We start from the raw sequence: 22,049 nt of genomic DNA, 5'->3' as shown, positions 1-22,049 counted from the left end.
ATAATCACAAGTAGGAGGGATCACGTGCCCTCCCGAACTTATACAGTTACCCACCCTGCTATTTACAGGGTTTCAAACGCTTTAAAGTCTGACGCCTGGTTCGCTCTCGCTATCTCACGTGATCCCTCCTACTTGTGATTATTTCATATAATCTATATCAACCTTCAACTTACAGGTAAGTCTCGTTTAATCTACGATTATGAATACCACTTTCTAAAATGTCATGATTGTTGTCCTTATTGACAAAGAATTTCTCTTTCGTAAAACAGCACATTCTGGTTTCTACGCCATACGACAAGTACACCAAGTTTCAAACCTCACAGCCAAACTGATCACAAACACACTATTTCTAACAAGTGCAATGACAACATGTTTGCATTTTTCAAAATTAAAACCTCACTTTATTTAAAAGCTCGACCTCTGAAAATAATAAAACAATATGTATCTGAGAAAAAAGAGATTGGTGAAGACATTTTTCACTAATAGTTTTTTCTAAATTACTTGGCAAACACAGAAAAAGCGGGAGACGTTTTGCTTCGAAGCGGGGTATAAGGGATTCATTCGTGTGTGTGTGTGTGTGTGTGTGTGTGTGTGTGTGTGTGTGTGTGTGTTTGACTGCTTGTTCTATTCCTGTCTAATGCCGATTTTATAGTGCTAGCCAACTGACATACCATGCCGCAATTTAAGGGGGATATAGGAATGGGTGCCGTCCGTCCGTCCTTCCGTCCGGCCGTCCTTCAATCCGTCCGTCCGTCCGTCACATTTCGTTTCCGGAGCAGAACACAAAAACCGTGAGAGATATCTTAACCAAATTTGGCACAAAGATAGGTCAAGTGGTGAACTGGTGCCTTTTGATAGTTTGGGATTTTTGAAAACATTATTTTTCGAGTTTCCATGGCAACGACTTTGACTTAAACTGAAAATGGTAATAATCCTCGTTTCCAGAGCAGATCTTGAGAACCGTACAATATTTCTTCAACAAACTCGGCACATAGATAGGTCTAGTGGTGAACTGGTGCCACTTGATAGTTTGGGATTTTTCAAAAAAATATTTTTTCGAGTTTCCATGGCAACGACTTTGATTTAGACTGAAAATGGCGGTAGTCCTCGTTTCCGGAGCGGATCTTGAAAACTGTACAATTTTTCTTCACCATATTTGGCACATTGATAAGTCTAGTGGTGAACTGGTGCCTTTTGATAGTTTGGGATTTTTATAAAAAATATTTTTCGAGTTTCCCTGGTAACGACTTTTTATTTAGACTGACAATGGTGGTAGTCCTCGTTTCCGGAACAGATCTTGAAAACCGTACGATTTTCCCTCGCAACGACTTTGATATAGACTGAAAAAGGCGGTAATCCTCGTTTCCGGAGCAGATCTTGAAAACCGTACTATATTTCTTCATCAAACTTGGCACATAGATAGGTCTAGTGGTGAACTAGTGCCTTTTGATAGTTTGGGATTTAAAAAAATATATATTTTTCGAGTTTCCATGGCAACGACTTTGATTTAGACTGAAAATGGCGGTAGTCCTCGTTTCCGGAGTAGATCTTGAAAACTGTACCATTTTTCTTTACCATATTTGGCACATTGATAAGTCTAGTGGTGAACTGGTGCCTTTTGATAGTTTGGGATTTAAATTTTTTTATATTTTTCGAGTTTCCATGGCAACGACTTTGATTTAGACTGACAATGGTGGTAGTCCTCGTTTCCGGAGCAGATCTTGAAAACCGTACCATATTTCTTCACCAAACTTGGCACATTATGTCATCTCACAGTATTGAATACATTTCCTTTCTTGTTGGTAAGTTCTGCATTGCTTGTGTGTATGTTCCTCTAAAAGTGTCATGGACACAGTTGTTGCATTCACTGACTAACTTCATGCAGAAACACAACTCATTACAAATACAAAAGTGTAACTGATCCTAAACCTACTCAACTGTATAAACACTATATATTCTTGTCAACCATACTCTGTACTTCACTTGCTTGATAACGGTGTTAGAACCTATACCGAAACCATCGCTCCTTATTGTAATAAAGAAGTTGTTCGTCCATATATCTCATCCTTACTCATTACAAATACAGTTACATATTCTATCATTAACTGCAGATGGCAAAACAACACCAGTAATAACTTTTTTTAGTGCTGCAATTAGGCCATTTACAAAAAGGCCAGTGAACATAGTTCACAGGAGCTAATGCAGTGCACACAACCGGACATGTCATATTGGCGGGGGATATGAGTATTTCATGCTTGTTGTTTATATAAACGACATTGTCGAAGGTATCGAGAGTAATATACGCCTGTTCGCAGACGATACATCTATATATGTCATCATTGATGATCAATTATCTGCAGCAAATTGTATCAACAATGATCTGGAAAAAATCTCAAACTGGGCCCGAAAATGGCAAGTAGGTTTCAATCCCGATAAGACCAAATCTATAACATTCAGTCGCAAAGACGATTCTGGTTTTAGACCAAATTTATACATGGAGAGTACTATTATTGAAGAAGTACAAAGTCATAAACATTTAGGAATTACACTTCAATCTGATTGTTCATGGAAAATACATATTAAGGAAATTATTAGAAAAATTAGTCCAGTGATCAACTGCCTAAGGAGCTTTAAATACAGACTAACAAGAAATACGCTTGGAACTATGTACACATCTTTTATCCTACCAAACTTCGACTACTGCTGTCATATTTGGGACAACTGTACAAACGAACAATCATTGTTACTCGATAATTTACATTTGGACACATTGAGAACTATTTGTGGGGCGGTTCGGGGTAATTTATAACGAAACAAACTTTCAGTCCTTAAAAGAACGACACCGCTTCAAATTGATTAAGTTTTACAAAATGAAAAACAGTATTTCACCTGTATATCTCAACGATCTCATTCCAAGTCCATTCTCTGATAATAGCAATTATAACCTTAGAAATAGATCTAACATACAAACAATCAAATGTAGAACCCAGACCTATGCTATATCATTTCTTCCGGATAGATTAACCCGTGGAACACTCTACCCAATGAAGTTACTCATTCTTGCTCATTAAAAGAATTCAAATCCTTAATTAATCGTTCTGGTACAATTATTAATAATTTTGACTTAAAATACGGTCATAGATAATGCCAAATTGTCCACTGTCGCCTTAGACTCGGCTGCAGTGACCTAAACGCTGATAAGTTTTGACGACATGTATCAGACATATGATATAAACATATTTATTTCCATAAAGTGGAGGGATTGGCAAACAAACAAATTTTGCTTATCTGAATGCCTCTCCCAAACACGATACATTTACAAATAGCAATGTATTGAAAGTGACATGAGAAATAGCATACATTGTATAATTGGCATTAAAGGTAAGTATTGTTCTGTAAGTGTTTAATTACTGGATTATCTTTCGTAACTACAGTTACATTATTATTTACATTCAGCACAACAACATCGCAGTATCATATAGCAAAGCCAACATCTCAGACAAAATCTCTAAATCGGCAAGAAGATAAAATAAAACTGTGCATCGATTTCAAAATTTCGAGATTTGTTACTGTCGTTAAATTGGAATTACCATTTAGAACTGAATTTAAATCGTAGCCTTTTACGAAATAATACATGTTTTGCCTTGCTTAACTGTTTAAGGGACACGTAATAAAGAAATGAAGTGCATCTTCCGTATGATAGCCACAACAACATCTCGGGCTGTCGGATATAAATCTGGCAAATTTGTCGGCGTTAAGATCACTGCAGCCAAGCCTGAGACGGAAGTGCATAACCTGACAGAATCTTGATCAATAATTTGTATCAAAGTATAAACCATTCCTATCATTGCTTTTTATAAAACTTTTAAAACTTCCTAAGCTACTGGCATTGGTGTATTCAAAAGGTAGTGAGTTCCAAATATTAAATGTATCTGGAATAAATGATTTGGCATAATTATTTGATTTACACTTTGTGGTTTGCAGCTATGAGCAGTTTCTCAAATTATAATCACTTGCATCCGCCACTCTATTTGGAACTAAGGATGAGAGATAGTCCGGTACTAGATTGTTAACTATTTTATAAAAAAATATTTAACTTTTGAAAATGCCTTCTTTCTTCTAATGACGTAAGATTTGTTTCTTTATAAAGTTTACCGTGACTTGTGCCACGAACAGCCCCACAAATAGTTCTGAGTGCATCTAGATTTAGTTTTTCAAGTAGTAACGCCTGTTCTTTTGTGCAGTTGTCCCATATGCGGCAACAATAATCAAATATCGGTAATATGAAAGATTTATACAGAGTTTCCAGTGTTTTTCTATTTAAACGATACTTGAAATTCCCGAGACAGTGAATCATTGGACTGACTTTCTTGACAAGGCTATCAATGTGATCGTTCCACATACAATCTTCTTGGAGAGTAAGTCCTAGATGTTTATGAGAATGAACTTCCTGAACAGTAGTGTTACTCGTTTTCAAAACTGGTATCAGACATATCAGACTGCACTTGTGGGTATCACTTTGAAGACGCAATTCACTTTTTCTAAACCTGTCAAAAATACGATAATATCAGAAACACTATGTATTTCTACACACATGGGTATGATTTAAAAACGATATTACATGGCAGTAGTTTAGTTAGCAGTTCTACAAACATGACTATTCTTAAATCAGTTCACGATTTCATTGTCATAGCAAAAGATTCGAGTAGCCTAATTTTATGCATGTAGTAATGGATAACTGCATTATCTTATTTCACAGACACCACTTGTGTTGGCTTCATATATTTCATTTGTGCATTTAGTATGTTTATGTTTAGCACTATCTTACATATATTCTTATATATAACCAGCTGTTGTAAAGTTATTACCTGGAGAGGTATTTACATAAGCAAGTTTTGCTTGTTTACCGATCCAGATTTCTTTTGAAATAAAATATGTTTAAACCATATCACGTAACAGTGAGGGTTCTCATTTTAAACTGATCTACTTAAATGTGTGTGGTTTGAAATCGAGTTACCCGCCCCTGATGTGTACACACCACTGTCTACAGCACCCACATATTTTGCTAAATTACTGATCACAGAGGTAACCAACGATCCAGAAAATAGACTGGGTAATGCATAAAGACTTTGTGGTACCTTTACGAACAAAATATGGAGGATCTAACTAGATATAGAGCCAGAATTGGATGTTTCTCTCATACACCCGGGACCCGACAGGTACACGCCATTCGCTACACCCCACGATGATATGCCGTATCGTCTCATCCTGTGCTCTATGCTATTCACTGTACATTTACTACTGTCTGCAACACTGATCTTAAACCAAGATGTCATTCTGAACACTTGTACACGATGTGAGGAGTACGTTCCCCGCGCCAGCGATAATGATTACATTTGTGCTAGCCACATAGTTGTGTTCACTCAACCGCGACAGACACCGTCCTCGGGACTTGCCCTAATGTGTCAGGGTTTTCGATCTTATACAAGTATCATTAGAATGCAAATTGAATATTCCAATGACGTTGAATTAAATCCCGGTCCAATTGGAATGAAAGACTTAAATGCGGATAAATCAGCGATAGTTGATGAATTGCGCGATTTTTGAGCGGCTGTCTCTAAAGATATCGATGGCATGAAAAACTAACTGAGGTGCACATGAAATATTCTTCTTTGGAGATGACCGTGGACTTTATCAAGAAAGATATAGAGAACGTTAGACACGACCAAGAAATTATGTACGGCGATGTTGATGCATTACGGGATCAGATGGATAAACTCGAACAGCGTCTAGAGGAACAATCGGCTAATGTAGAGCGACTAGAAGCATTTAGTAGGAGGGACAAGTCACAACGCAGTGTTCCACGGTGTTCCAGAACCAGAGAGAGTGTAACTCATGAAGATTGTAAAGATACCGTAATTACGCTCCTCAACACACATGTGTCGAATAAACTATGGCAAAATCGGGAGCACACCGATTAGGATCGAAGAAAACTGGGAGTGAAAGTAAGCCCCGCCCCCTTATAGTCAAGTTTGCATTTTCTGATGACAAGATTCAGGCACTTGGTAACCGCCAATCATTTCGTCAAGACAACATTGGCATTTCAAATGATCTGACACTTAATCAAAGACAGACTATTGCAGAAATGCGAAGTCGTGGTCTATTTGCATTTTTCAAAAACGGCCGCCTTCAGACAAAACCAATGCATGTAGATGATAGAAGGAAAACACTGACCGCAGCAAGGAGATTTATGCCAAGGGTGAATACTGACGGTTGACAGCCGACCCCAAGCACCAACGTGGAGGAGACGTCACAACCCCCCCCCCCCCCCCCCCCCTTAGCATTAACGGTGACGCTCCTGGGGTGAGGGCCTGGCCCAGAGCATCCTCCCGCACCAAACCTTAACAATCCCTTAGCAGATGAGGGTTTACTCACACATAACCTTAAAGTTCTATCCTGGAATATTAACGGGATATCATCTAAACTCGATGATTGTTTTTTTCTGATACCCCTTATTTAGCAAAGGCACATAAAACTGCCCGTCATGGACGACTGTCAGGCGGTATGTATGTTTTTTCAATAAGTCATTAGATGCATTGTGCACACAGGTAATAATTGGTATTGACAATTCTGTTGCTCTAAGAATATCTAAACGGGTACTGCAAAGCAAAAAGGATATTTTCTCGATAGGTATGTACGTACTACCAGAGGGGTCCACATACTTTACATCAAGTTGAAAAGGTAATGGTATTGAACTCCTTGAACAGTGGCTGGTTGAGAACCCAGGTATCTTAGCTGACTGTAACGTTATTATCACCGGTGATCTGAACGCCAGAGTTGGACAAAGTAACAACCCGCCTGTGAATTTATCTGACTTTACCGGTAACGTTTTTCCTCAAGGAGGAACCGGTACCACTTAAAAATCGCAAGTCAAGTGACAATGTTACCAATAGATTTGGAAGAATATTGCTTAACTTGTGTTATACTTTTAATATATATATTCACAACGGTCGAGGGTCTGGGGACGCCGACGGAGAATTTACCTTTATATCTGAGCAGGGTTCAAGTGTAAATGATTATTTTATCGCTGGAGTTGATGCTTTTCAGCTAGTGGAGTCATTGTATGTAAACGACAGGGTTGAATCGGATCATATGCCATTAGAAATGTCTCTCATACATCAAGAAAAGCCACTGAAAATGTATAATCAGCAACATTCAGATGTATGTAGTGATAATTACAAATACGCCTGGAATCCAACTCTAGCTAATGCATATATTGAAAATATCCACTGTGCCTCCCAATCATCTTTGCTAGCAGCAACACAGCTCGTGGATATAAGCATCGATCGCGCCCTCGAATCATTTGTCCAGGCCGTTTTAAAAGCAGCCGAATGTATGAGAAAGCGTAAATTTGCAGCCGCTTCCAGAGGCTTTTTTTTATATTCATGGTAAGCGACCAAAGTATCTAACTCCCAAGACTTTAAGACACTTTCGGAAAAGCAAATCTGTTCAAAATAGGCGTCTTTATTGTGTTGAAATAAATAAATACAAGAGCATTTGTAGGCATACAAAACAAGCTTATCAAGTAAAAAAAGCAGATATGTTAAAAACAACAACAAATAACCCTGCTAGATTTTGGAGGGTACTTAGGGGTATATCTACAGTACCCCGTCATTTTAACACTATCAGTCAGAATATGTGGTTTACATATTTCAGTGAAATGTTTCAGTCCGACAGTATAAACCTCAAGGACAATCAGATTAATATTGAAGACCCGCCTTTAGATGAAATTGGTGATATTATACTAGAATCGCCTATTACAGAGGAAGAAATAGAAAAGGCTCTTCATCTTACACAAAATGGCAAATCTGCGGGTATAGATGAGATTTTGATTGAAATGATAAAAAGTACATCAGACAGTTTTATGCCATTTTTTATTTGCCTCTTTAATAAGATCTACAACTCTGGTATATTTCCTTCAGTTTGGACCCAGTCTATTGTAGTACCGCTACATAAGAAGGGAGATAAGAAGATTCCAGACAACTACAGGGAAATTTCACTATTAAGTGTTATAAGCAAAATATATACGGGTGTTCTCAATAACAGACTTTCCAATTGGGCAGAACTAAAGGACAAAATACCAGAGTCGCAGGCATGTTTCCGATCTGGGTAATCCACCATCGATCATATTTTTACTTTACACTCTATTATAGAAAAGTGTTTGATTACAAAGAGGAAAAAAACTATATGTTGCATTTATAGATTTCAAGAAAGCATTCGACTATGTAAAAAGAAATAAACTATGGTACTGTTTGCAATGTAATGGCCTGGGTGGGAAAATGTTATCAGCCCTAAAAGCCATTTACTGTTCTGTTAAATCTTGTGTTCGACAAACTTCCTCATGTACCGATTTCTTTGACTGTCCAAATGGTGTACGCCAAGGTTGCATACTTAGCACTTTGCTATTTTCTTTATTTATATGGGAACTTTCAAAAGCTATAAATGAAAACGGTAAACATGGCATACAATTATTTCCAGATATGTATGAAATTTTGTTACTGTTATTTGCAGATGACGTCATCCTTGTCTCAGAATCTATTGCGGGTTTACAGACTCAGCTTAACATCCTTGGGGGGTTTACAGATACATGGGGATTAACTGTTAACATACAAAAATCAAACGTAGTTGTTTTCAGAAGGGGAGGCACCTTTATCTGCCAAGGAGAAATGGACATACAAAGACATCCCCCTGCCCATAGTTAACAGTTATAAGTACTAAGGTGTAATATTTTCTTTCTATTGCTGATCAAGCAAATCGTGGAAAACGGGTTTTGATGGAAATAAATATAAATTTGAATAAAATAGGAATGATTGATCCAAAAGTATATTTTAAAATATTTGATACACAGGTATTACCAATACTTTAATATGGGTCAGAAGTATGGGGTTGCCAGCGGTATGATCAATTAGAACGAGTTCATCTTTTGGCATGTAAAAGTTTTTTAAAGGTGGGAAAACAAACGCCAAATGCCATTGTCTATGGTGAATGTTGTCGCTACCCGCTTTATGTCAATGTGCAGGTCTGCATGATAAATTATTGATTACAATTAACCAGAATGCATGAAGGGCGTATCCCAAGAAAAGTATGTAACATGTTGATGTATTTCGACAACATTGGTCGTAGAACTTGTGTAGCATCTGTTCGGAACATTTTATTTTCGCATGGTTTGGGATTTGTATGGTTAAACCAGTCTGTTGGGGACAACATAGCTTTCATTGGGGTGCTTAAAACGTGTCTTATAGATGAATTTCGTCAAAACTGGATGTCAACACTCAACAGTAGTACCCGATATATGATGTATAAAGAATATAAAACACTGTTTGAACCTGAAAGATATTTGAGCATTTACAATGGCAAACATGTACGCAGTGTTTTTATTAAATTAAGATGTAACGTTTTACCTTTACGACAGAACGAGGGTAGATGGCAATCTATTGAATCTATTTACGTATCTGTCCTGTTTGCAATATGTCTGTTGAAGATGAATATCATTTCGTATTGATCTGTAAACATTATACTGAGCTGCGTAAAGTTTATTTGCCAGAATTGTATTGGAAGTTTCCAACTATATATAAATTCAAAAAATTATTGTGTACAACTCAGGATGAGTTATTAAAACGTCTGCAATATTTTGTATATTATGCGTATAAACAAAGACATGAAGTCGTAAAATCTATGTAATGTGCTTCACATTGTATTGTTGTCACTGCATTTTCTTGTATATGGGCCAAAGGCCTACACACAAATAAACTAATTTTGACTTTGACTTTTGACTTTGAAATCACTTATATTTTACGAATTTACGAATTGTATTTCAAACTATGAAATGTTATGGCTCTGTTGAAACAAAACTAGATGAATATGATTGTATTGACATTCCTGGATATGCAATGTTTCATAAACATAGAATTACAAGTACTGGTAGAAAATCAGGCGGTATAGCCATTGCTATGAAGCATGAATATGTACAGTATTTCCAAAGAATAGCCGAATCCTCGGAATATGCTATATGGTTTCTCGCTTCCCATGAAATATTAAAAGCACCCTGTAATGGAGATATATATATTGGTATCTCATATATCCCACCAGAGGGTTCGCCATATTACTCTAACGAAACATTTCCAAAACTACATAATGAAATCTCGTGTTATTATCAATAGATTGCGACAATAGTATTTTTTATTTCAGATTTTATTACAACAAACTCAAGCCCCATCAACGAAGATATATTCCCCAACGATTTTGTTGACTATATGAATGATGTTGAAAGACTAAAATATGCTAATGTATTGTTAGAAAGGTCAAGTCAGGATGTAGAGATGCCAACAGGCTTGCCCTCACCTGGCCTACACCTTATATCGCCTACACCCCATGGCCTGTTCTCATCTGGCCTACACTACTATCAAAACACATTTATGGATGAGTGCACATCACACTTGTACCCTTATCCCTTAAGTAAAATGAACTCTTCCAACAAGATAACAAAGAATGTAAATGACATTTGACACTGTTATTTCATTTTGTATAAGAGATCATCTTCACAACTCAAATGTTTTCACAACATCAAATATCATAAATACACATGTATTATCATAGCACTGTACATTTATCTTCACAACTCAAATGTTTTCACAACACGAATCACCTCGACAACACAAGATGGAATAACTTTTCTCTGATTCTTCAACTATTTCTGCAAATCCCAAAAGCGAACCTCTTGTTTATGAGGTGTAGATATATTCTGAAATGAAAGAGTGTCTTTTATTAGTCAAGCTATGCACAACATTACAAAAAATATCATACCATTTACATATATATTTTTTTCATTCAAAACAACGACTAGTTAATGACGGCGCTGTCGGGGTACGAGTCATAAGAAGATTTACAACGAAACAAGTCGTTAAAAGACAGAAGATATAAATCAAAACTAATAATGTTTTACAAATGAAAAACCATTTATCCCCGGAATATTTTTGTAGACTTATTCCTAATACAGTTTCGGAAAACACAAATTATGACTTAAGGGATAAAACTAATCTTCAAACAGTGAAGTGTAAAACAAAAGCTTATGCAGATTCATTTATACCAGCTACAACACAACTTTGGAATATGTTACCAGAAAACCTAACGGGGGCAGAGACCGTTACACAATTTAAGAATTTGCTTCACAGTATACACTAGGATTTAAATTATGCAAGCAGATTATGCCAAATCATTCACAGTCGCCTCAGGCTGGCCTGCGATCTTAACGCAGATCAGTATAATAGACATATCTTTGATACAAAAGCTTGTTCCTGTGGATATTATACCGAAGATGCTCTACACTTCTTTTTTGTGTGTACAAATTACTATGCTCTTCGAAATGAAATGTATTTTTTACCAACATGGCTATTCTTTACAAACAGTGCTATGACTTGAGTAGGGAAGAACAAATGCTAATATAAGATTCTATTCAACACTTTATATTAAAAACTGGCAGATTTTCAGTTAAATGATTGTTTAAAATAAACTGCAAATAGATTTATTATATGTGCACATCTAGCTTGGCATGTACAATTTATTTGTTACATCTAACCTTCATTTATGTATTCATTGCAATATGTCCTATGTGTAATGGAGCGGTATTAACATAAGCGCTTCGCTTGTTTACCAATCCATTTTCACACTTTTGTGAAAATAAATATATTTAAACCAAATAATAAACTGTGTGGAGAATTTAAAAAATAACAAAGCTGCTGGTCTTGATAATATAATTAACGAATACATTTCAAGCACAATTGATGTCTTCATATATATTTATATCAAACTTTTTAACATGGTTCTTGATACTGGTACATTTCCAGAATAATGGTTAGTAGGTGTTATCAAACCCATTTTTAAGGGTAAAGGTGACCACAAAAAAAACCCGAAAAATACAGACCTATCACCCTGCTAAGCTGCTTTGGTAAGCATTTCACAGCAGTTTTAAATAACCGTTTACAAACATTCATCGAACGAACTCCATATTGTCGGAAGCGCAGGCAGGTTTCAGAAAGGGTTATTCAACCAGTGATCACATCTTTGCTCTATATAACCTCATGGAATTATTAAAAGCTAGGAAAAAGAAATTATTTTGTGCATTTGTAGATTTTCAGAAAGCATTTGACACAGTCTGGCGATCAGGGCCCACTTGCACAAAGCGATCTTAGCGTTAAGACTATTGTAAGCCTATGCTAAAGTATGGGAGTTACGATCATCTTAGCGCTAAGATCGCTTTGTGCAAGTGGGCCCTGGACTTTGGCAAAAACTATTACAAAATAACATATCTGGAAACTGTTTTAACATTATTTATAATATGTACCAGAATATCAAATCATGTGTTTCCTGTAATGGTAATTTAGCAGGTTTCTTTTCATGTAAATCTGGAGTAAGACAAGGAGAAAACCCGTCGCCTGTCTTGTTTGCAATATTTTTAAATGACCTCGAGGCATCTCTTGCACAGGATTTATGTAAAGGTGTCCAATTGAAACCAGATGAATTCTATGATCGAATAGAACATATTTTCACACTATTTGTATTACTGTACGCAGATGATGCAGTGCTATTGGCCACAAAAGCTTATGATCTAAAACATATGTTAGACTCATTTCATAATTATTGTATACACTGGAGACTAAAGGTTAATGCTACCAAAACTAAAATGTTAATATTTGGCGGATCAAAAACTGATTATCAACATAATTTCAATATTGGTCATGATGTTTTGGATAAAGTTGATTCCTATAACTACCTTGGTGTTATCTTTCAAAAAAAATTCGAAATTCACTTTAACAAAGAAAAAGCCAATAGTACAAGCAACGAAAGCTATGTTCTATGCTTTATGCCAAGGACGGAAGATACATTTATCACTTAAATGTCAACTGCGGTTTTTTGGCAGTATGGTTGTACCAGTTCTTCTCTACGGATGCGAAGTATGGGGATTTGAAAACACCTCAGCTCTAGAAAGTTTACATTTGCGTTTCCTAAAATATCTTTTATCATTAAGAAAATGTACTCCAAATTTCATGGTACATGGGGAACTTGAAAGACTCCATCTATCAAACATCGTCAAAATGAGAATGATAAGTTTTGGGGCAAATTACTTTCCGGGAAACATCTAAATTATCCGTTCTTATTTAATGATGACCTATTTGGAAAATGTAAACATAAATAGATTACATATATCAAACGAACTTTTGATGAACTTGGACTTAGCTACATTTGGTTTTCACAAAGTTTAAAAAATCCCTCATACCTAAAACATCTAGTCCATGAAAAAATTAATGCATTAACCTACAGTGTTGGACCAGTGCAAGGGATAAGTCTTCAAAAGGCACAATGTATAGTATCATCAAAAATGATTGCCTAAATTTTGAATATTAATTAAATGTACTGCCGGAAAACGCGTGTTTAGAACTTGTAATCATAACCTACCTATTGAAACTGGGAGATGGAGAAAATATCTTTATGGAAAGGAAATGCCAACTTTGCAAATTATCTGACAAAGGTGATGAATTTCATTATTTGTTTATTTGTCCATCTTTAGGAAACGAAAGAAAACATTTTTTACACAGATTCTACTACATTAAACCCAATATGCATAAAATGAATTTAATTTTCAATAATTCACGACCAGGAACATAGTGAAAACTGTCCAAATTCTGCAAAATCATCCTGTCATTGTTTAAACCTATCAAGTAACTCTCCCTCTTTTTGAATTGCACATATATTGCTACCATAGTAAATCTGTATAAATATGCATATATGCTTGGCCAAGATGTTTTTGTATATATTCTATATTTATATGTATATGTATTATGTTGTTGAATAATGTTGTACCTCTGATGCCGCTGATAGCGGCCAGAGCGTAAATAAAGTTCAGTTCAGTTCAGGCAGCATTCAGACGAATGCAGTCAGAGAACATCCTCGGACTGGCAGGCCACACGTAACCAAGAATCGACAAGACAACTGGATTCGAACAACATACCTACGAAATCGATTCCAGCCAGCAACAGTGACTGCAAGAAGCATCCCTGGCCTTCGACGAATATCTTCACAAACCGTACGTCGTCGCCTCATATGTGCATGTATTGTCGCCAGAAGACCCGCCAGACGTCCCATTTCGACAGGAAACCACAGTCAAGCACGTCTACAGTGGTGCAGACAGCGTCTACGCTGGACGTCCATGCAGTGGGGACAAGTTCTATTCACTGACGAGTCTCGTTTTCACCTCAGCCACAGTGGTGGACGGATTCGAGTGAACCGACGTCGAGGTGAACGTTACGTCAATCATTGTCATGGAAGAAGATCGTTTCGGGGGCGGCAGCGTTATGGTATGGGTTGGGATTACAGCAAGATAGAGGACTCGTTTGATAGTGGTAGAGGGAAATCCCAATGGACAGCACTACCGCGACGAGATCATCGGCACTGTTGTTCTACCGTTTTTGCGTCGTCATGGCCCAGGCATTACCTTTCAACATGACAACGCCAGACCTCATATTGCTAGACTTGTTCAGGATTCTCTTCAACAAAACAACGTGAATGTCATACCCTGGCCGGCTCGATCCCCTAATCTCTCACCAATCGAGCACATGTGGGATGAGATGGATCGGCGCCTATCGACGTCAACCACGTGTTCCAGACACTCCAGGAACTTCGAAACATGTTCCAGCAGATATGGACAGATATCCCACAGGACTTTGTGCGATGCCTGGTCCATTCCATGAGACGAAGACGTGTTGCTTGCATCGCAACAAGAGGTGGTCACATACGTTATTGATTTGTAAATTGACATTTTGGCATGTTCATGTTTTTATGAAATCACGCATTTTCTGAAGTCAGTATGGCAAATTAAACCATTTGAACACATACAGGAGTATTTTTTCTGTTGCAAACCGAAACTGTTTCAGATTTGGTAAAAAACATAACTTTGCATTAAATCTTATTCAATGTCACAGGAACTTTTGTTGTTCAGTATATAACATTTGTTACATCTGACCACTTTCTAGAAATGGCATTGTTTGTTCATAGCTTCCGGCCATAAGGAACCCTGCCAATTTACACTTATAGGGGTACACAAAGTACGTGATCTAGACTACTAGTTGTCGGACATTCATTTTGTGGAAGCCTCGGTGGCGGAGTGGGTTAGATCGCTGACTTTGTGTGCTGGTGATTAGGTGCCTCACTCTTGCAGTGTGGGTTCGAATCCCGGATGGGACTCAACCCAAAAAGAGAACTAGAATCTTTAATTTACCAAGAAGTTGTTATCGTAAATATAGCATTTATTATATTTGACCACTTTCTAAAATGGCATTGTGTGTTCATAGCTTTCGGCCATGGAAACCCCGCCAATTTAGACTTGTCAGAGGGGTACACAAAGTACGTGATCTGGACTACCAGTTGTCGGACTTTCATTTTGTGGAAGCCTCGGTGGCTGAGTGGGTTAGATCGCTGACCTTGTGTGCTGGCGATTAGGTGCATCACTCTTGCAGTGTGGGTTTGAATTCCGGATGGGACTCAGTCAAAGAAGTACAAGAATTTGTACTGTAAGTGTTATCCCAATTATAGCATTGTTATAATAAAACCATGTCAAATAACTTACAAAATTGAATTGTCTTCCATATTATTCATCACACCAAGCTTATTAAAATGTTTCAATGCGTTAAACAAATGTTGTGTACACATACAGTTTACGATCTACATATTCAAATTTGAATTTCCACATCACATTCTATAAACATTTAATACCATCTCCATTCGTTGATGACTGTGTTCTGGAGCTATGTTAACACAAAACACCACCACGTATTTTTCAGCAATAAATGGTTTATTAGTAATTAGGCAAACACAATCACTCCATTTAGGATGAATTCTACTAAAGTGTTCAGCAATTCTTTTACAAGCAATAGTGCCACTCAAATCACTATGACTTATAACATATTAATCCAGGAAAGAAATCCCGGAAATCAGTGGAATTCTTGGCCCATCCAGGATTCTAAATTAAGTACCCATGGTAGACAAATTGGGAAAAAATAATTATTTTGTTCATATTTTCTTAATGTTTTTGATTTGTTGTTTAACGTTGCACTCAGGAATATTCCAGCTATATGATGTCGGTCTGTAAGTAATTTAGTCTTGACCAGACAATCCAGTGATTGACATCATGATCATCGATCTGCGCAATCGGATACGATGACATGCATCAACCAAGTCAGCAAGCCTGACAACCGGATCCCGTTTGACGCTGCTTACGACAAACATGGGTTGCTGAAGACCTATTCTCTACTCAGATATTCACTGGTATCTCTTAACGATGATTATATTCAGAGGTATTATAACATTGTATTTTTAGATTGCATTCAATACAGTATTAAATTAAGAATTTGAGATCTTTTACGACACTTCTTTCACTTTCCAAGGTACATTTCGTTAACTTTAATGTCACTGGAGTCAACGCTCAGTAGATTCAGTCACTCTCTATCTCCAGCTCTCTACTTATAAAAGTTCTTAACTTATCTTGGCACTGAGATCGACTTTCCCCTTTTCTCCTTGAGTACTTGTTTATCCACAGCGTCTTGAATATCCGATATGTATTTTGCTTGTTCATCAACACAAAGTATCAGGATTTCATTTTCTGATTTCACTTTGGATGTTGTATTTTTATTTCTTTAGGTCAATCGGTCATCAATCAACATTCACCAATAGTTAAGTCAATTATCCTTGCAACACTGTTATATTCTTATTTAGTTCTGCTATTTGCTTTCAAAGGTGTTCTGTTAACATCTGTTTCTGTACCCACTGCATCTTCTGGTTGATCTACCTGTATTTCTCCAGTATATGTCAACTTACACTGCCTTGGGGGTCTGTCTTGGCCCAGCCTAGGTGGAGCTGGGTTGCTCTCAAAGTCACCTGCCAGGATGAGAGTTTTACACTAAAAGTAGGTGACTTGTTGAGACATATAACTATTGTACAATATGGCACTTTACTTTCAGGAGTTGGGCAAAACGGGTATACTAACTAAACACCCCTATCTTTACCTTAACTGTTGTGGCAGCAGCTACTTGAAGTTGATGTGACCTGTTAAAAAAATTTAGTGTTGCATGGTATGTATCTTAATATATTCACTGACTAAGCAAGGCTGACTAATAAACAAAATTGGAACTGATAATTATGTTAAACCACCACCGTCTTTAATTGTTTGCAGTTGTGAGTGAGTGAGTGGGTGAGTGAGTATTGTTTTATGCCGCTTTTAGCAATATTCCAGCAATATCACGGCGGGCTTCACACATTGTACCCATGTGGGAAATCGAACCTGGGCCTTCGGTGTGACGAGCAACCACTAGGCTACCCCCACCACCCCATTTGCAGTTATGATAACAACTAATTTATTGATTGATTTATTGATTGAGTGAATGAAACCTTCCTTTACGTATCGGTATTCTCTAAATTATCTGTGTACAGGAACGGATGAGAAACAGCTCATATTTCATCCACAAATACACTCCGTGTGTGCACAAAACATATCTTTATATAGACTGGTCATTTCAGTTAGAATGAGAATGATTGCATATTAGCAATATTCTCACAACTGAATCATAAATAATCATTATGTTTGATGAATTTTACATATCATCCTTCTTGATCATATTTGACTTCCTCTTCACCTGGACGTGAACGGATATTTTTCTTATTTCCTTTCTTCCTCTTGAATGAAACTTTATCATCCTTGATTTTTTCACTACATTCAGCAACCTCATCTTCATTTTCAATCTCCTCCACAACAGGCAGCACCACCACCTCCTTCTGTCTGCTTGTGCTACCCTGTGTCTCAATCCTCTGCCCCTTCCTGTCCTGGCGCTTCACAAATTTTATTGCCATCCTGGAGCAGGCAGTCTCTTCCAGGTTGGCAGGTGAAGCTTCTTCAGAATGTGCTTCAAGTTCTCTCATTTTTTTCCTCTCATCTAAAAACTTGAATGCTGCTTGTGTGTTGGAGGAATCAGACATATCAGTGTTGGACACATCATCCAAAGAGTAGGGAGTCCATCGCTCTGGGTGAACTTTGTAATCTGGAGTACCACGTCTGTGACCACTGTGACATGATAATTTTTTGGGAGGACATCTAAAATCTCTGTTTTGATGCTGGGAATGCCGAGGTCTGCCATAACCTCTGATTTGTGAGTGGTTGTATGGTTTGTTAATGCGTACATCACACTTCTCTCCACAATGTTTATATTGAGCAGTTTTCTCTATTGTCCTTGTATCTTCTTCATTGGGATCTTTCTTCAGAAGATTCTCATAAGATGTCTGATGAGCCTTCTGATGTGCCTCATGTTTCACCTCCAGAACAGACAGATAGCCAAATACATCCTTTGTCTTGTCTGCAAATTTGTCAGAGCAACTGTTCAGCTTGAATTCAGGAGCCTGATCTTGATTTGCCATTCCTGGAATATAATGAAAGATGTTAAGTACATGAAACTCTGGAAAAATAGTTATTGTTTCTGCATGTATGTAAAACTGTGGTGAGAGTAGCCATGTTTTTATGGGGGTAGGGAGGCACCAAAATTGGGCTTTGTAAAATGTAGCATGAATTCGAACACTAGTTATTATTATTAATAATTCAAAGTACACTACGTCTATTACGTCAATGGGGAAAATTCTGTATTTGGGCTTTTGTCACACTTCAGATTTTCAACAGATCTTCACTATCAATTATCCAAAATTAGTTGGGCAAGTAACAGTATCTTGCTACCCTAAAGCGTATGTATGAGGTGGGAAAGCCTCACGTCTAGCCAAAATCTAGATTCAGAAATTGAAGAGTTGTATGGAATTTAATAGAGGTAGTATTCTTTGAATTATTATCAATGACAACTATTGTTTGATCATTCTTGGGAATACTCTACCTCTATAACCTGACTGCCAGAATATACCCGAGGGACTGGTGGGTACTGACATCAAGGAATACCCTTGAAGTTTAACAGTCAACTGAAATATTGGGAGAAGGAAACGTTAAACCCCGATGAACAAAATTATTCCCATCCTGGCTGTTTCCCTCACAAATTCAACTATTTTGGGGTACCTGAAGGTTCCTAAAACAACACAAATGCTGTTGTTTAAACCCACATTTTAGGTATAACAATATAACGAACCACATTGAAAGGCCTGAAAACAAATAATGTCAAGGACATGAACAAATATGAAGTTAAGTTCCAAAGAACTACTGTCATATTTGCATCCAGAACCTCTTTGTGATGTCATTCATTTTACCTTTACTATCTATGACATCATTTCCGGTTCTGATGACGTCACATCCCGTTCTGACATCATTCCCTTGACTTCTGAATGTGATATCAGCTCTTAACCTATGATCTACCCTACACCTAGTTGTCAGTATGGTGCAAAAGGTTAACCCCCCCACAAGGAATGGAAAGCAACTGCTACTGATCGATTGTACTGCCACCAATGGTCCAAGACTAGTCCCTGTAAGTCTGATTGAATGTCTTGTAAGTAAAAACTAGTGAATGTGTTTTGGTCTGCTTGTTCCACTGATACTGAGTTTCAGGACACTGGTAGACAGTGCTCTTATCTCTTGAGCTAGACTGATCCATACTCTGCATGCTGAAATCAGCCTGAAATTGTAGACATAGGTGGTACTAACCTTCCCAGAGTTTGGATTGATTCTTGGCTACAAACCCTGGTAGAGGTTTAACTATTAAGGTGCTCCAGCCTTCTGGATGAGTACGACCTGAGAAGCCAAGAACATGGAGTTCTAAGACTCTGGCTGCAGTTGCCATAGCAAGTAGCATGTGCCAAAAGTGTCATAAGGTACCCCCAAAAGAGCAGATAAAACAACCGATAGGTTCCATTTTGGAAATGTTTATGGAGTCTCCAAAATAAAAGATCTCATAAGTCAGTTCAAGACAAAATGATTCCCTATAGAAAGTCCATCGTGTTGAAGCACAGATAGATGAGTAGAAGAGTAGATGTGTGTATTCCTCTATGATACCGTGACAGAACTTACGGAGATGAATTAAAACGTCTGCCACCATAGGTACAGTTACAGTTACAGTTCCTGTTCCTAATCCATGTCTTCTCCATTGACAGAACTTTTGTCATAAATGGCTGAAGAAGATGCTCTCCAAGATCTGGCCACAGATATGGAGAAACCGGAAGCTTGCATCTTATCCGCAAGAACTTCCAGACGTGAATATGAAAACTCTAGACTGCTGTGCATGACATTTGATCTGGGTTGATGAACGTTCCGGACAGATCAGGACGTTCCATTAACTTAAGTGGTTTGTCTAGAATTAACAGGGACCGCCTGGGATACTATGATCGAGCTGGCAATACCTGTGCCATGATGATAATCATCAGTCAGTATCCTTTTTATCTTCCTTATGACTTGGAAGATGTCTACTTGGAGAGATTGAGGATCTGGAACTGTACCGGTGTACCCCAGGAGCTTGTTGTTGAGACATGTGGCAAACAAATCCAAATGTGTGGAATTCCATCAGTCCGACTTCTTAATCTGGTAGAAGGTTTGAGCTGAGGTTCTCTCGTAATCATATACGAATACAAGCTTAAAAAAGTGACTATTCCTTCTTAATACTCACCATAATGACCTTGTTGCTTCTTAAGCATATCTTGTAGCATGTTCAAAGAGAACTTTGTCATAGCATCTGGTTGGGATTACAGAGACAAGTGATCTTCCTGTCCTCCTTGTTGGGCAACCTCAGACTTTGAGGTGCATGATGTGGATCCCTACTCTCTCTTACATCTATGTAAACAACTATTTACTAAGGTAACAACATATATAATCTTCATTTGCTGTTTATCAGGATGATAAACACTAATCCTTGTTAAACTGAAGCTGTAATTAAGTGTGACTACTACCAAAATGTTTTGTGCTATGTCAACTCAGAATTCTTGTTGTTCTTGCCACTTGCACTCACAGGAAAGAAATGAAATTTTCTACCTTATGAGCCTAAGGAACGGGTTGCAAAATACTATTACTTGCACAACTAATTATGGACAGTTGGCAGTGATAAGGACTTCTGTTGAAAACCTGAAGATGATTTTTATAGCAAGCTTAAAGATGACAGCCAAAATACAGGATTTATAGCAATGATGTAATAGGTGAGGTGAGGTGAAATTGGGTTTAACGTTGCGTCCTAGATTATTGCACTTGTATAGCGATGTGCATGCATGTGTGTGTGTGTGTGTGGCTGCGTGTACTAGTCCGAACTGATGCCGATTTATAGTGCTAGCTCACTGAGATACCATGCCGCAGTTTAACATGAATACCCCTCTCAGACACAGTATACTGACTCCGAGCCAACCAGTCCTTGTTTTAGCCCCTTTATGCCGAGTGCCAGACAGGGTAACAACAAGTACCATCTTTTAATGTCTTTTGGTATGACGCGCCCGTGGATTGAATCCGGGCGGACGCTCTACCACAAGACCACGGAGGCGGCAATGATGTCATAGAGGTAGAGTATTTACAAGAATTAATCGGCAACATTTCTGTGTATTAAGCAGACACAACTTATCCTAACTGAAATCTACAAGACCTTCTTCGAACAGCAAGCCCTCGCCACATCATCTTTCCAACACATTTGCTGGTACAGAAAAGTCGACGACACCTTTGCCATCCTAAAATACTTCTCCTTCGAAAAATGCATTCAACTTACATTTGCTGAAGCTTTTGTTTCTTATTTAACATACTATGATTTAGCTTGTTAAAACTTAATTCTTCAAAAACAATATCTGGAACATCATGTGCATAACATGATGTACAACGAGGTAAACATGAAATAACATGCCACAAAACAAACAAAATTAATATTTGACAGGGCTAAATTTGTAGACCTTAGATAAGCAAATAATTCAATAAATTTGTCTTGAGTATTAAGACATTTAGATTGCAGATATTTTTCTCTTCAGTTGTCAAGGTCAAGGTCAATCAACACATAATG

At 37.6% G+C, this 22,049-nt stretch overlaps 1 protein-coding gene across 1 annotated transcript in view; it reads right to left on the bottom strand.

Annotated features, from left to right (window-relative positions):
* Positions 1–16,435: 16,435 nt before the first annotated feature.
* Positions 16,436–22,049, bottom strand: part of LOC124110750 (protein TSSC4-like) — a 44,713-nt gene continuing 39,099 nt past the window's right edge. The window contains exon 2 of the mRNA XM_046470126.2: positions 16,436–18,518. Within this exon, the coding sequence (XP_046326082.1) occupies positions 17,707–18,518 (812 nt within the window). The 3' untranslated portion in view covers positions 16,436–17,706. The remainder of the gene's footprint in view (positions 18,519–22,049) is intronic.

This window comes from Haliotis rufescens, unplaced genomic scaffold (genome assembly GCF_023055435.1).
Source record: "Haliotis rufescens isolate VD_foot unplaced genomic scaffold, xgHalRufe1.0.p SCAF_6, whole genome shotgun sequence".
Taxonomy (NCBI): Eukaryota; Metazoa; Mollusca; class Gastropoda; order Lepetellida; family Haliotidae; genus Haliotis; species Haliotis rufescens.
Note: the sequence above shows the minus strand (reverse complement) of the source record. Positions and strands in the feature narration are given on the sequence as shown.